This window comes from Giraffa tippelskirchi, chromosome 14 (assembly GCF_054371585.1).
Source record: "Giraffa tippelskirchi isolate mGirTip1 chromosome 14, T2T-mGirTip1v1.2.pri, whole genome shotgun sequence".
In the NCBI taxonomy this organism is placed as follows: domain Eukaryota; kingdom Metazoa; phylum Chordata; class Mammalia; order Artiodactyla; family Giraffidae; genus Giraffa; species Giraffa tippelskirchi.
In genome coordinates, this window is record NC_137288.1 from 44,887,471 (window position 1) to 44,902,769 (window position 15,299).

The following is a 15,299-nucleotide window of genomic DNA, read 5'->3' on the forward strand; positions in this document are numbered from 1 at the left end:
AGCAAACTTTCCCTCTCATCTAAATCTTTATTTGACCTCCGCTGGGTTACAGTTACTGTCCATTAGTTGTTTTTGTTTTTGTTTTTTTTTAAATATATTGTTTATTTTTTACTTTTGGCTGTGGGTCTTTTGTCGCTGAGTGGGCTTTTCTCTAGTTGTGGCAAGCAGGCGCTACTCTCTAGTTACGGTCTCAGGCTTCTCATTGCGGTGGCTTCTCTCATGGGAGGCACAGGCTCTGGGGTGCACAGGCTTCAGTAGTTGTGGCACGTAGGCTTCGTAGTTGTGGCTTCTGGGCTTAGTTGCTCCTCAACATGTGTGATCTTTCCAGATCAGGGATCAAACCCCTGTCTCCTTAATTGGTGGGCAGATTCTTTATCACTGAGCCTCCAGGGAAGCCCCTCCATTAGTGTTTTGAAGATGCAATTCCAATTTCTTCTGCCTTCTGACATTCTAATGACGATTCTTTGGTAGGCTTTTTTTTTCTTTTTAAAGTTCTCTTAGTGCTCTTCAAAGATCTCCCCTTTGTCTTTGTTGTTTTGCAGTTTTAAACTGTCGTATCTTATATTTGCTATTTGAGACTGGTTTTAATTCAAAGACTCATTCATTCCTTCTTCAGTCTAGGAAAGTTCTTTGTCGTTGTCGCTTCACACTTTACTTCTTCATTCCTTCTCTTCTCTTCTGCAGAAACTTCTCGTGGTCATGTTGGGAGGCTTCTTATTTTATCCCCCATCTCTTAGTGTCTCATTCTGTTTCTATTTTTTCTGTGTTATATTCTGAGTAATTTCCTCAGATCTAAGTTTCAGTTTCTTTCTCAATTTGATCTAGTTGGTCTGTATAGTCCTTTGACTTTCTAATCCTAATGGACTGTATTTCATCATTGTAAAAATTCCAGGTGGTGGTTTTAGAAGTTTCTATTTTTTTCCATAGAGAACTGCTCTTCCATAGTACATGTATTTCTAATTTTATTGCTAATAATTTTAAATATATAAAACTAAGCCCTTTTCAGTGTGTTCTTATGTCTCAGGTTGTTGGTGGAGCTGGTTCTTTGGTTTTGTTGGCTGACTGTCCCTTGGAATGGATTGTTTGCTCCACTTTGGATTTTAACTTTTTATTGAGAGTGTGTTTTTCCTCCTCCTGGATTATGGAAGTGTCCCGTCACAGCAGTTTTGTTTCTGTTGAGGATATAATCATTTTAAAATCAGATTGCACACTAAATGTGGCACAAGCTAGGGATTTCTGTTTTTCATGATTCCCACCCAGAGCGCTGGTAGGAAATGCCCTTCTTCACTGCTGCCCTGCCCGTTTCTGTTTTCTCTGGGGATCCAGCCCTTTACAAGGCCTTGCTCTGCTTGGTGAGGTCAGAGCCACGTCTCCCTTCACGAGGATGTGAAGGAGCAGCTCTCAGTTCCCCACCTTATGTCCAGCTGACCCCTGACCCCCCGGTGCTTGGCCTTCCCCATTGCACCTTTGCCTGTTCCTGTTCTGTCAGCCTTGACTTTTCTGTTGATTTCCAGCATATCTGGGATTTTGTTCTTTCCAACTCTGATACATATTATTTTATTACTACTATTTTATCAGCGTCTTTATGGGTTCGGGTTGGAAGGATGTTTCCTCCTCAGTGTAGTCAGCTAGGTACCACAAGTGTCCCATGCACTTTCTAATGTGAAATAAATCGGTAATGCACAAATTGTATTATCTAGAATACAGCCACATACAGCCTTTTGTATGTGTGTATTGTTTTGTGTAGTTTTCATATATTAACTCATTTTTTAAAAGTATTTATTGATTTGGCTGTCCCAGATCTTAGTTGTGGCACGGAAACTCTTAGTTGCAGCGTTTGGGATCTAGTTCGCTCACCAAGGATCGAACCTGGGCCCCCTGCATTGGGAGCGTGGAGTCACAGCCACTGGACCATCAGGGAAGTCCCTATATTAACTCTTTTATTCCTTATAACAACCCAGTGTTAGTACATAACTATTATGTCCGTTTTATAAATAAGCTAACAGAGGCACAGAGAGCTTATGTAACTTGTCTTGGGTCACACAATTAGTAAAAAAAAACCAGACAGAGTTTGATCCTAGGCAGCCTGGCTGCAGAGCCTGCTCTTCACCAGTAAAGAACCTGCACTAAATAAAAAATTCTGTATTTCCTCCTAAACTTTTGATCTGTGAGCTAGAAAAGGTTACAGATTTTCATGCTTAGATCTGCCTCTACAGGGAAAGGTAGAACTCATTGAGGACAGTCACTTGGCTGCTGCAGCTGAGGTATTGTTCCAGTCCTTAGGGTCTCCTGTTCAGAAGTTCAAGGAGACGGTGGAATTGATGCAGGGCCAAAGTCTCCAACTCACAACAAAAAAAATCCTTTGTATTTCTTCTGTCAATTATTGTTATTATTTTTTCCTCCTCTCTTGTCCTGAGGTTCTTTCTGGTATTTTTCATCTCAAAGAACGCATCTCCATTTGATAAGCTTTCCCAAGCCCAAGCTTTGAAGTCATCTTAACCTTGGAGTGCGATGCACATCCTGTGTCTCCTGTATCTCTCCTTGTCCCTTTCTCTGTTCCTCTGTCCCTGCGCTGACTCAGGCCACAGCCATCCTGCAGCCCTTCTCATCTGGCCATGCTGCCTCCAGGGAGTGTTGCACATTGTGATTTGAGAGGTGCCTCTAAACACAAATCAAGTCTTGAGACCTCAGTGCCTTACGGGGTAATTGAACTCTACTTTGACCTGTGTCTCCTCACTTTAGCAATATCACCTCTCACCTCTTCCTTCCTCTTACTCAGAGTTCAGCAACACTGAACTTGTCTTATGCCTTAGGGTCTTGTTCCCATCATGTGAAATACTAGCTTTTCCTCATCTTTTAAATGTAGCTTCTAGAAACTTCTTGGCTTCTCTAGCCTGCATGCTCTTACTTTGTGTTTCCAAATGACCCTCCAACTAATTGGCATCACTGTACCTCTTTCTGTTTCCATTTCCCCCTCTGGGCAGACCTAGCTGCCTCAGGTCTCAGAAGAGGACAGAAGAACAAGCAAAAGCTCAGGCCACTACCGTTACACCTGCCCAGGCCTATAATATGGGGGCTTCCCTGATGGCTCAGCCGGTAAAGAATCCGCCTGCAATACAGGAGACCCAGGTTCCATCCCTGGGTCGGGAAGGTCCCCTGGAGAAGGGAATGGCAACCTACTCCAGTGTTCTTCCCTGGGAAATCCCATGGACAGAGGAGCCTGGCGGGCTACAGCCCACAGGGTCACAAAAGAGTTGGACACGACTTAGTGACTAAACCACCACCAGCACCACCCTGCTCTGAGAGCTGTCCCTGATCTCAGTAGGGACAGGGCACTGGGTGGAGAGTGTGCTGCTGTCCTGGTCCAGGCTTCCTTTCAGGCAGCCAGGTGGAGGAATCAGAGGAGACAAAGTGGTTATGAGACTGAGTGATTTAGTACTCTTACTTTGCCTAGTCCATAGGAGAAAACATCATCACTTTCTCTCTCCTCACCTTATTCACTGGAGCACAGACCTGACCAGCACTTCCCTCCTGACTTTCCTGGAGGCAGAGCTCCCTGGGTCCCACGTGACTCTGTATCATTTGTTTCGTTGATTGGGTTTTCTCTTAAGATTACTCCCATAAGGTTAGGAGCCACTGCCAGGGCAGTTTAGTCAAGGGTGATGCAAATCCAGTTACAGCCTTTGGTGGAGATTTTAATCCAGTTTTCCTCCTTTCTTCTATTCACTCTTATTTGTAAAAGAATGCAAAATACATTTCATAGCTCTGCTGGCTTCTTCCTGATTTTGACCCCAAAAGGTCTTCCCAGCTGGCGCTTTCTTTTCTAAAATTATTAAATTAATTCATTATAGTTTTTCTAACAAATATTTGCTTTCCCTCTAATAGCCTCCCTCTGATCAATACTGTTCATTCAATAATAATTGTTTTACTTTCTGTTTTCCTTGCTAGACTGTATTGTAAGGACAGAAACTGTTTCTTAGTTACTTACTTACCCCTTTATCTCAAGCACCTGGAATGTAGTGCCTGCCACATGATAGACACTCAGTAAATGGTAGATGCAAATCCTCTTACCTCTCAAGTTCTCATTGATCATAATTCTGAGACTCTCTTCTTCTCAGAACCAGTATTTTCAGACTATCTGAAAATAATAGTTATAGATATTTTGGATAAATTTGTTTTATTGGGCATTGTATTTAACAATAACAAACTTATTCTTCAAGATCCGACCCAAGTACCATTACTTTTATCAAACTCCCCTTTATTACTCCATTCCATAATGGTAGCCCTTTTCTCCAAATGTGTGACATTTATGTGTGTATAGTTTGTTTGCTGTTTATATCTTGTAGCATTCCTGTTACGATCTTTTTATTCTTACTTAACTCATGCTTTTAACTCGTTTAACACATGCTGCTTGAATTATATATCTTATACTTCCATTGCAACTAGTGTTAATTTTAGATGTAGATACACAGATCAAATGCCCAGTGGTACTTGTTTAGTGGGTGATTGATTTCAAGCTAATCATCTTAATTTGAACAAGAAATAGATACATTTATATATTTATATCTTATATGATGTCACCAATCTTGATTTTTTTTTCAAGTTATGGTTTTATGTAGTAGAAGTTTTTTAGAAGAGTAGTTGATTTTTATGTCCAGAAATCTTTTTCTCCATTTTGAGGAGAGAGTATTGATTGTCTTGAGGGATTGATATAATTCCAATGGAGTATGAATCAATTTCAAAAATACCTTTTCTCATGCACAGTCAGATACATTACATTTTCTGTTTTCCACCACAAGAGAAAAATTGTCTTATTTTGATATTTTCTTTATTTCCTATGACCTTAGCTTTGTCACGAGATAGCTTTGGGACTATTTATTCTCTCTACTGTTTGTGTTTACTTTAAAAAGAAAAAAACAAAAACCCCTTAAGGCAACACTGTGTCCAGAAGGACTAGGGTGAGAGGGTGAGGAAATGCCATTCATCCAGTTTTTTCTCTTAAATATCTTGTCCCCAATGATAGAAATATTTGAGTTAAAATCGAAAAACACACACACACACACACACACACACACACACACACACAAAAATCGAAAAACAGACGAGATTTTCTTGTGCCTCAAGTAAAAAGAAAATATAGTTTTAAATAATACATTTATCCACCTTCATTAATTAGCCAACCTGTAGTAATATAAATGAAAATGTTTATGTCTTAAATATTTCTGGAGCTTCCCTGGTGGCTCAGTTGGTAAAGAATCTGCCTGCAATGTGGGAGACCCGCGTTCGATACCTGGGTCAGGAAGATCCTCTGGAGAAGGGAATGGCAACTCACTCCAGTATTCTTGCCTGGGGAATCCCATGGACAGAGAGGAGCCTGGCTACAGTCCATGGGATCGCAAAGAGTCGGACACGACTGAGTGGCTAACACTTTATATATTTTTAGCTAAAATATTATAATTCTTCTGTTGTACAATAAAATAACTCAGTGATTTGGATTTTCTATGCAAGTCAATGGAAATAAAATATTTTTTATTATTTTTCCTTATTCTTTTAATATTTGGGTCTTGTCTTTGTACAAGGTTTGGTGTACAGTATTGACGTGGGTGGATAAAGAGGTTTAGAGCTTCCCAAGAGTAGCAGCGTACAGTGAGCATATGCACTGTGTACGTACGAGCAGAGGAGCAGAGCATATGCAAAGGGCCTGAGTTCTCAGCAAGTGGACATGGCTACGTATGGAGTCTAGTAGGAGAGGTCATCTCCCACGGTGATTTTTAAGGAAGGCTTCATGGAGAGAATGGCACTTGAACTTGACCTTAAAATTTTTTTTTAGTTAAGAGGAGAAACTTCTTAATATGAATAATTACTATTTCCAATATTCACAGAAAAGGGAACATCTTTTACAAAAGTTTAGAAGTAGTAAAATGGGATCATATTTCTAGGAAAAACAGATATTCCCGGGAAAATAGTCTGGCTGAAACTGACTGTTTATGGAATGATTTAAATGATAATCTAAGGAGTGTAGACTTTCTGTATAAGGAGAACAATGGAGGTGTTCTGTATTAGGATTTAGTTTAACAGCAAGAAACAAATGCTTCCCCACTAGTTTTAAAACTTACCCAATTAAAAATTGTACATTGTAATCATGGAAACGACAGATTGTGAGCTTTTTATACATGTCTCTAAAGTTAAGCTTTTCACATATGATCTTCCAGCATCTTTCCTGAGTTAAACAATATTTTTAGTACAAAAAATAACTTTCTCTCTCAAATTAACTGGTACTATTTAAGTGTCCAGTCCTCAGGGTAGACCAGATATGGTAACATACTGCCTTTTTGCGTTTATTACAGCCCAGTCTCTAAATATTAGTTGGCTAAAGCATATTTGCAGTGATTCCCAGTTGGTAACTTTTCTAGAAGCTTAGCAGTTCTCCTTTATGTAATCAGTATGAGACGTCATCGCGTAAGAGGCATGCCGATGTCAACCAACTAGCCTTGATACATAGCCCTGAACCAACGTGTTTAGCAGAGTCCATGGTTCTTACACTATCCCATCGTACAGGTTAATAGTAATTCTAGCATCTTGTTTGGATACTAGATTGTCAGAGAAATTAGGTAACTTGACTATTTTGGACAGAAGAATTTGACACTCAATAAGAGATTCTTATAAAAACTTGTCTTAATATATATTTCTTGGAATACCTTTTGAAAGCTTGTTTAAAAATTTGTAAAGTGTCCCTAAAACTCATTGGAAAAGACCCTGATGCTGGGAAAGATTGAGGGCAAGAGGAGAATGGGGTGATAAGAGGATGAGCTTGTTGGATGGCAACGCCGACTCAACGGACATGAATTTGAGCAAATTCTGGGAGATAGTAAAGGACAGGGAAGCCCGATGTGCTGCAGTTGATGCAGTCACAAAGTGTCAGATACAACTTGGCAACTGAGCAACAACAACAATAAAATTTATTTTGACATTTAATGTTTTATGGTAATCAATAAGTATCTTAAATGTGAGATATCACATCCCTAGTCCCCAGCTCTATGTAAGACATCTGGTGAGGTACTATTTAAGTCACATGGCATCTAGCGTATGGTACTCTTTTGCTATTTAGCAACTAAGTACAGAATAAATTTTCACAATGTGTATCGAAGATTGAAAAAGTATGTAAAGTCAAATTTACTTTAGAATATAGTAGTTTTCAATTATTTGGGTGTCATTAATAATAGCAAACCCTAGGAAACTCAGTCCTATGAGATGAAAAATATGATAAAATGTCATTTGGTCTTTATATCAAGATACTAATAAAAGACTGTTCTTACTTCATTCACTATGATCTTTTCCTTTTATTGCATACTTTTACCTTATGAGTTTTAAGAAATAATTTTTCCAAGAAAAGGACATCTTTGCTAAAATAAATCTCATTCATATAAAACATTTGGAAAATTTAAAGAGAACAGGTTAATACAACTTTATCACTTAGAAATAATGGCTAAATAATTTGTCATATTATTTTACATAGATTTTCTTCCCACTGGAAAATTTTTGTTTGGATTTGTTGGCATTTGGTTCACTTGATTCTTTTTGCTTATTGACTTCGTTTACCATGTTTTAAGAATAGCGGTTTAAGTACATCAGGATTACTTATAATACAGAGGATGCGACAGATTTAATTGTCTTTCTCCCTTTATTTTTTTCTTAAAGCTTTCTTAATATGATTTTTAGTTTTTTTATGGAAGGGACAGATTTAAAGGCTCTTAATGTATAATTAACATAAAATTCCAGGCTATTTCAACTAAGTACACTTTTCTCACATTAATATGACATTTCACTTGTTTAAGTGACACGTATGCTTTTTGTGGTTTTCTCTTGCCAAAAAAAAAAAAATTTAATGATGGGAAAAGTGGATTAAGATTTTCTTTAGGGGTCCAAAGAAGATACTGATTATCATTTATTTCCCAACTTACATGTATACGGAAAGATACTGGATCTTGACAAGGCTGTATTTTTGAGAGCGAAAGACCTGTTTATACAGAACATTTATCCAAATAAGAAGTAGAGGAAGTTGAGTTAATACCGCCTTCAGATCTCTTAGCTGTCATGTCAACTACAGAATTAGTTTTGTCTCTTTTTAGCACTTTGCCTTGGAATAAAATTACTTATCTAGTAATGAATATCATGAAAGAAAGTGTTAATGTTTTATAAGTAATGATATCAGTCCTTCTTCACAGCTGTTTTTCTTAAACATTATTTATGTGTATAAAATTTTTGTTTCTTTTTTTTTAGTCCTGGCTCTTCTCCTTTTAAGATATAGGCTTTTCTAGGTCAAGGCTTTCTCCTTTTCTTTTTCTATATGAATTTATATGCCCTGCATACAGTAGGTGCTTAATAATCATGCCAGAGGAATAGTAATTGTATGCTTAAAGCAGCTAGAAGGAAACACAAGGTTAGTAGATATGAAAATATGTTCATGGTCTTGGTTTGCTTTACTATTACTTAAAATCCCACTCATTATATTTATTTTATTTATAGAAATGCTTCCATCGTTTCTTCAGAAAGTTGAAGTTGTCGCTGAAGCTTCTAGAGAAACTTGTGTAGCTTTGAGTGACTGCCTTCATCTCTTCACTAAACAAGAAGGGGTAGGTTGTTTGGAATTGAATTTTTACAGTAATTGTATGGGTGTCACATGCTTGATTATCCAGTACATCATTGCTTTCATATTGTCCAAAGATAGGAGGAAATAGAGTTAGTAAAGGAAATGAAAGCTTCATTTTTCACCAGAAGTTAGAACTTATTTATTCTTGATTAAGTAGGGTGATTCTGAAATAACTTCTTTTCATATCATCTAATTTGTTTATGTGCCCATGTTTAACAAGTATGTTTATAGTTGATCTATTCAGGGTTGTTGTGGTGTTTTGATAAGAGGGGTATGAAAATATTCTAGAAACAAAAGGTGTGTTTGTGAAAAATACATACTTTTGTTTAGATAATATATTGCTCTCACACTTACCTATGTGAACTGAACTTAATGGATTAAATATTCTTTTGTGTTCTTTGCCCTTTATTCTCTCCCATTTAAAAATTTGTCATTTGATCTTCCAGATATGAGTAAAAGTGGTATGCTATCCATTAGTAACTGTTTTTCTATGGACTGAAAAGTCGTTAAAGTGTGTTTTGGCTGCCTGAACTTGGACTTTTCTTTTGTATGCTTCCCCCCCCAGTTTCATGATTTTATGCATGCATGTATGTTTACATGCCATGCTGTTATAGGATCTTAGCTCCCCAACCAGGGACTGAACTTGTGCCCTTAGTGGTGAAACTGCAGAGTCCTAAACACTGGACCACCAGGGAATTCCCCCATTTTCATGACTTCAATGCAAGCTGAGTAGCAGTAGGCATTCTTCCATGTAAGTTCTAGGTGTATGTTTCATCTTCAACTTTTTAGATTGACACCAAATTTCTGTTTTGTTAATTTTTTTAGATTCCACATATATGTAAAATCAAAGGATATGTTTTTCTTCTGTTTGACTTACTGGACTTAGCACGACACCGTCCAAGGACACTCGGTTTCTTATTCTTGTTGCAGTTGATTTGTGCCTTTTGTTTAGAGTTGAGGTTTTGGTAAAACAAGGTAGATGAAAATGGTTTTATTTATATACGGATAAATATGTAAACATATTTATGTATACATATGTATATATATATATGTACATATATACATGTTTCTCTTATATATAAGGATCTAAAATTCTGCTTTCCCATCTTTAGAATAGAAGCCTTGAGAATTAATAGGAAATTTTAAAAATGCTGTGTTTGTTATCTGTACTACAAATTCTGTAATTATTTTATTTGGGCAATAAGAAAATCTGTGTGGGAAGTCCCTGGTTGTTCAGTGGCTAGACTTGGTGCTTTCACTGCTAAGGGCCTGGGTTCAATCCCTTCTTGGCGAACTAAGCCGCGAGGTGTTGCCAAAAAAGAAAAAGTAATAATAATCTGAATTCATTTAAACAAACTTACAGGAAATTAATAGAATTCTGTTAAATACCATAGGAAAATAGAATTGTTCATTAAGCATGTTAAATGACTGAGTCATCTCATGTTTGAAATCATCCCTTCTCAGCATTTCTATTTTTGGTGGCTTCTGAATTTCATATTCTAGCTTGTTTATATGAGGAATGATACAGTGACTTCAGTAAATCCACATAGGATGATACCATCCTATCAGAACAAACACAACAAATTTTGATGTTACATGATTTAGGTAACATTTATTACATTGTAAAACTAAATTTGCATCTCCTGTGGTACAGGAGAATGTCTTGAAGGCTCTTTTGTTTTAGGAATGTATAGTTTCAAGCAAGGCAAACACTAGATTAGAAGTAATGTAATTGTTGAAGAAGCTGACCTATTCTAACTGATTAGAAAAAGAAAAAGCTTAGGTAATCACCTCCATGTGGAAATTTACATGTACAAGAATATTAGCTTAAAGTTTAGCCTAATTAACCTCTTTAAGTCTTTAAAATTCGTCATGAGAATGAAATAAGCCTTTAAAATTTGTCATGAGGATTAAATAAGATGATTGTGACCAAATGCTTAGCATGGTTCCTGAGTAAGCCCTGAGTATAGGTCAGGATGCTAATGAACACTTATGACCCCTTCTCTCTGATGCCTGGTGCTTCCGTGTCTTTACCATTGGTTTTATCTTGTTTTGGATGGAGGTGGTATGGTATAAAGAATATTTACTGGACCATTTGAGGAATGACTGTATTGTGTTTCCATCCTTATTATTTAAGAGATGATAGTCTGCTTAAGTTCTCTGAACTTTGATCATGTCATCTTTGAAATAAGAGAGACCATGTAGAAAGTCATTAAGAGCCCTGGTGTGAAAGTCTAATAGACCTTTTTTAAATCTCAGTCTTTCTCTAACCAACTGTAGGACCTTGGGTGAGTTTTTAAAGAATGAAAATATATGAACTCCTGAATGTTGGGTGTGGCGATCAAATGTGTGTTGATGAATAATATGTAATAGAGCATACCAGCATATCAAAAGGGCACAATCTATTCGTTTAGTAAATAGCATTTATTGCCTCAAACTTTCAGAGTATCTTCAAGTGTGTGTGTGGTTTTTTTTCCTGTAATTCTGTGAAATATCACCCCTATGGGTCCCTAAGTAGAAATCTATGGATTTCCTTCTGAGAAATATGATTATAGACTATGAGAAGGCTTACAAAATATTTGAAAGATAAATGGTATCACTGAAGTTGGTCTTATCAAGTAGCTAAGGATTACAACATAGGAATTTAATAGCTTAATTGAGGTCAGAGTGGAATAATTATGCACCATAATGCCTTATTTATCAGGAATCATAAATTACATTTTCATCATCTAGAAATTTTATTCAAAGAGCATTGATAAGATTTGAACTCATAGACCTGAGTCCAGTTCCTGACTCTGCTGTTTAATCCCTGTCTTTGACTCAGTTTTAAAATACAATCTCCTTTTTAAAGTGGTAACCAACCAGAAAAGAGTGTTTTGAGGAGTAAATGAGATCAGATTGGCAAACACGTCCTATAGTACCCAGCACAGAATAGGAATCAGTAGATGTAAGTGATCCCAGCTCCAACGGCAGAAAAAAAATTCTTACTCTAATCTTTTTTGAGGACAATTACTCTAAATGTTACACATTTAACTTTTTAAACTAAAATGTTCATCCTTTATCTCTCCTGGCTGCCTCAGGATTGTCCTTTTGTATGTTCATATTTACTCTGTGCCTTAATACAGAGATACCTTCAGGGGATAATGTTTATAGGACTCTTTTTTGATTAAATGGCCCAATCCTGCTATTGCTTTTTGAATTCCTTTTTATACTCTTTTGGTTTAAAATTTTTTTCTCTACTGATTTTTATATCAGCTGAGTGCCTATCTCTAGCAGTGGAATACTGATTGTTTCTCATTTACTCATACTAATTGCCTGTTTGTTAAAAAGAAAAACAGTAGTAACCAAACTTGGCAAAATTACATCCACAGTAAGAATAAGATGTTCTTTATGAGGGTTGACAATGAGCACAGACCTCAGTCTGGACCTGGAGCATTCTAGCCTGTGATGTTCTTTGCTTACTTGGAGATGCTCTGATATGGCCTAGATACTCCAAGTATCCATGTGACCACTCTATAAATGAGGCATTATGTAGGCATATTTTACATGACATAACACTGCTTATGTTGTTAAAAAAACAAAACAAAAAAACCCCCAGCAGTATATAAAATAAGCTGTAGCGTCTGTGATTGATCTACTAAAAGGGAACCTTTGTTGTTTAGTTGCTAAGTCATGTCTGACTCTTTTGCGACCCCATGGAATTGTAGCCCACCAGGATCCTCTGACCACGGGATTTCCCAGGCAAGAATACTGGAGTGGGTTGCCATTTCCTTCTCCAAAAGGGAACCTTACTATATGTTTTTAGAGTGATGTGCTTGGAAACATAACAATATAATGGCTATGGTTTTTCTTTAACTTTGTGCACAAATTCCACTGAAAAGGCTAGAAACTGGGTTTGTGAATCATTGTTTCTGTAGTTTTTCTCACCAGTGGGTTCTATCAGTGGTTAAGAGGTCACTCAGAAGTCATCATTGTTGCCCTTCTGGTTCTGTGTATTATTGGGCTCCCCTCAATAAGATAGGGGCTTCCCTGGTGGCTCAAATGGTAAAGCGTCTGCCTGCAATGCGGGAGACCCAGGTTCAATCCCTGGGTCAGGGAGATCCCCTGGAGAAGGAAATGGCAACCCACTCCAGTACTCTTGCCTGGAAAATTCCATGGATGGAGGAGCCTGGTGGGCTACAGTCCATGGAACTGCAAAGAGTCGGACACGACTGAGCGACTTCACTTCACTCACTCAATATGATCAGTCTGATCAGTTTTTAAGGTAAACTTGCCTATGTTTTATACTTTCCTATTAAATCTTCTGACTGATAAAGAGATTTAACCCAAATGTGTGGTTGGGACAGTAGTGATGCCAAGCTTGTGGTGTAATGGAACAATTCAGACTCTCAGTTGGAACCAGCCAAAGGAACTCCTGCCTTGGGCCAGATGCTAAAGTCTTTGGAGAGAATTCATGCCCTCATGTGGATTCCTGACTTTGTCAAGGCATGGTTTGTGTAACTCATTTAGCTTTCTGAGCTGTTCATAGGCCTTTAATCCCCTCCTTTTTCATCTGCAGTGTTTACATCTTTCAGGCCTTTACCCTTCTCTCATCTCTATTCTAAGCAAAATTCTTTGTTAAATATTAGGTGATCACTGTATTATGCTATCAACTCCCTACCACTCCCTGATTCCAGTTGTTGTTGGTTTTTTTTTTTTAATCTATCTTCTTTCCTTTAATTGGTGACATCTGTCTCCATCTTGCTTCAAAAACAGCTACTCTCTTCTGAATTCTCCCTTATAGCTTCTAGCTCCCTGCATCCCTTTCCAGATCCATTTTTGGAAACGTGATACCGTCTGTTTCTACTTTTTTTATTGCTCAGCTGGTCCACCAAGCCTGCTCTTGCCAGTATCTCCTTATTGCTAAATCAGAGATACCTTTAAATTATCTTGCTTGTCCTTTGAAGGATCTGCCATTGACTACTGCTTGCCTTTTGGAATGCTTCTTTGTGATGTCCATGATGCCTGCCTCTTCTGGCATCTCTTTTCTTATAGCCACCCCTCCCCAGTCTTCTTCTAAAGCATCTTTCTCCTGCCTGTGCTTTGCATGTTGGTAGTCCCTAGGTTTCCGGGGTGACCTTCTCACTCAGTATTCTCCATGGATGATTTCACCTACTCCTTCAACCTAGCGATCCATGATGATTCACATATCTCCACCTTGGATCTCCTGAGCTATGAACCAGTATATCCAGATGCCTTTTGGACATTTACGTATGGATACATCAGAGGCGTTTCAAAACCAAGTCTCTAAAACTGAGTTGTTGATCAACCCAAAGTTACCTGTTGGGTAACTCAAGCTGGAAATAAGGGAGCTGTTTGCTTTGTTCATCCTTATCTTCTCTTTTAATCAAAGATTATTTTTACTTCCTGTATCTTAGTTGTCTATCTCCCCTAACCCAGCACACAGATTCCTCATCACCATTCTGAAAGATAAAGTTCTCAGGATTCCTCTCCATTGGAGAACTGCTACCATTTCCCAACCCCAGGTTCCACCTTTCAAAACTGAGTTAAAGTCCCTCCTATTCTAGGGCTTCCATGCTGTTGTATTGCTTATGACATTGTGTATGTTTTACTTGTCTGATTATATATTTACTTAATTAGAACTCAAGTATCTTGTTTTTGTAGCATCTGTGTCTAGCATAGCGCTTGCTTACTTTGTTGTTGCTCAATCGCTAAATCTTATCTGACTCTGCGACCCCATGGACTGCAGCACGCCATGCTTCCCTGTCCTTCACCATCTCCCAAAGTTTGCTCAAACTCATGTCCATTGAGTTGGTGATGCCACCCAACCATCTCATCCTCTGTCGTCCCTTTCTCCTCCTGCCTTCAATCTTTCCCAGCATCAGAGTCTTTCCCAATGAGTCAGTTTTCGCATCAGATGGCCAAAGTTTTGGAGCTTTAGCACCAGTCCTCCCACTGAACATTCAGGACTGATTTCCTTTAGGATTGACTGGTTTGATCTCCTTGCAGTCCATAATAAATGTACATGAATAAATGAATAATGAATGCACAAGTAGAGAGGACAGGCTTTTGGGTCAGACCAATCAGGATCTAATTCTGCTATCTGGACTCTGAGCAAATTAATGTGTTTGGGAATTACATTTCTAAATCTGAAAATGAGAATACAAATGAGTTGTTTTATGTGAAGCTCCTCAGTACAGTGCCTGGCACATTTTAGGTGCTCTGTAGACTGCCTTCTGAAACAAAGTAGCCTTTATTATTGTTCATTGTTTCCTCTTGCTGCCTAGTACTACTTTTGTAAACTAAATTCATTCTCTAATGCTTAGGGCCTAGGGAGAAAGAATCTGTAGCAGGGTCTCCTCTTTAGTGCCAAATGTGACTTTTCAAAATATGGTAATATTTAGTGACCAATTTAGAATGGGAAGAAAAAATAGAAAGCAAACTGACTTTTCAAAGACACTGTGAAACCTCACTGACATTAATTCCTCTTTTTCCAAGTATGGCCTTGTCTCATTTTTTACATTTCCCATCTGTAGTGCATGTTCACTGCTAGAAGAGTGAATTTAAAGTGCCTTAGGATCTTGTCAACGAAATATTTAATTTTGTTCAATATTCCTCTGCTTCCGTGGAGGACAGATTTATATACCAT

At 37.8% G+C, this 15,299-nt stretch overlaps 1 protein-coding gene and 1 non-coding gene across 14 annotated transcripts in view; both read left to right on the forward strand.

The window, feature by feature from the left end:
- Nucleotides 1–15,299, forward strand: part of OSBPL1A (oxysterol binding protein like 1A) — a 212,352-nt gene that overhangs the window by 85,445 nt on the left and 111,608 nt on the right. For all 13 annotated transcript variants that reach the window (XM_081563211.1, XM_081563218.1, XM_081563210.1 and 10 more), the window contains one exon: nucleotides 8,527–8,633. In XM_081563211.1, coding sequence (XP_081419337.1) covers nucleotides 8,527–8,633 — 107 coding nt within the window. The remainder of the gene's footprint in view (nucleotides 1–8,526; nucleotides 8,634–15,299) is intronic.
- TRNAC-GCA (transfer RNA cysteine (anticodon GCA)) lies at nucleotides 12,677–12,749 on the forward strand. Its single transcript has one exon. It is a non-coding gene; the product is annotated as a tRNA-Cys (tRNA).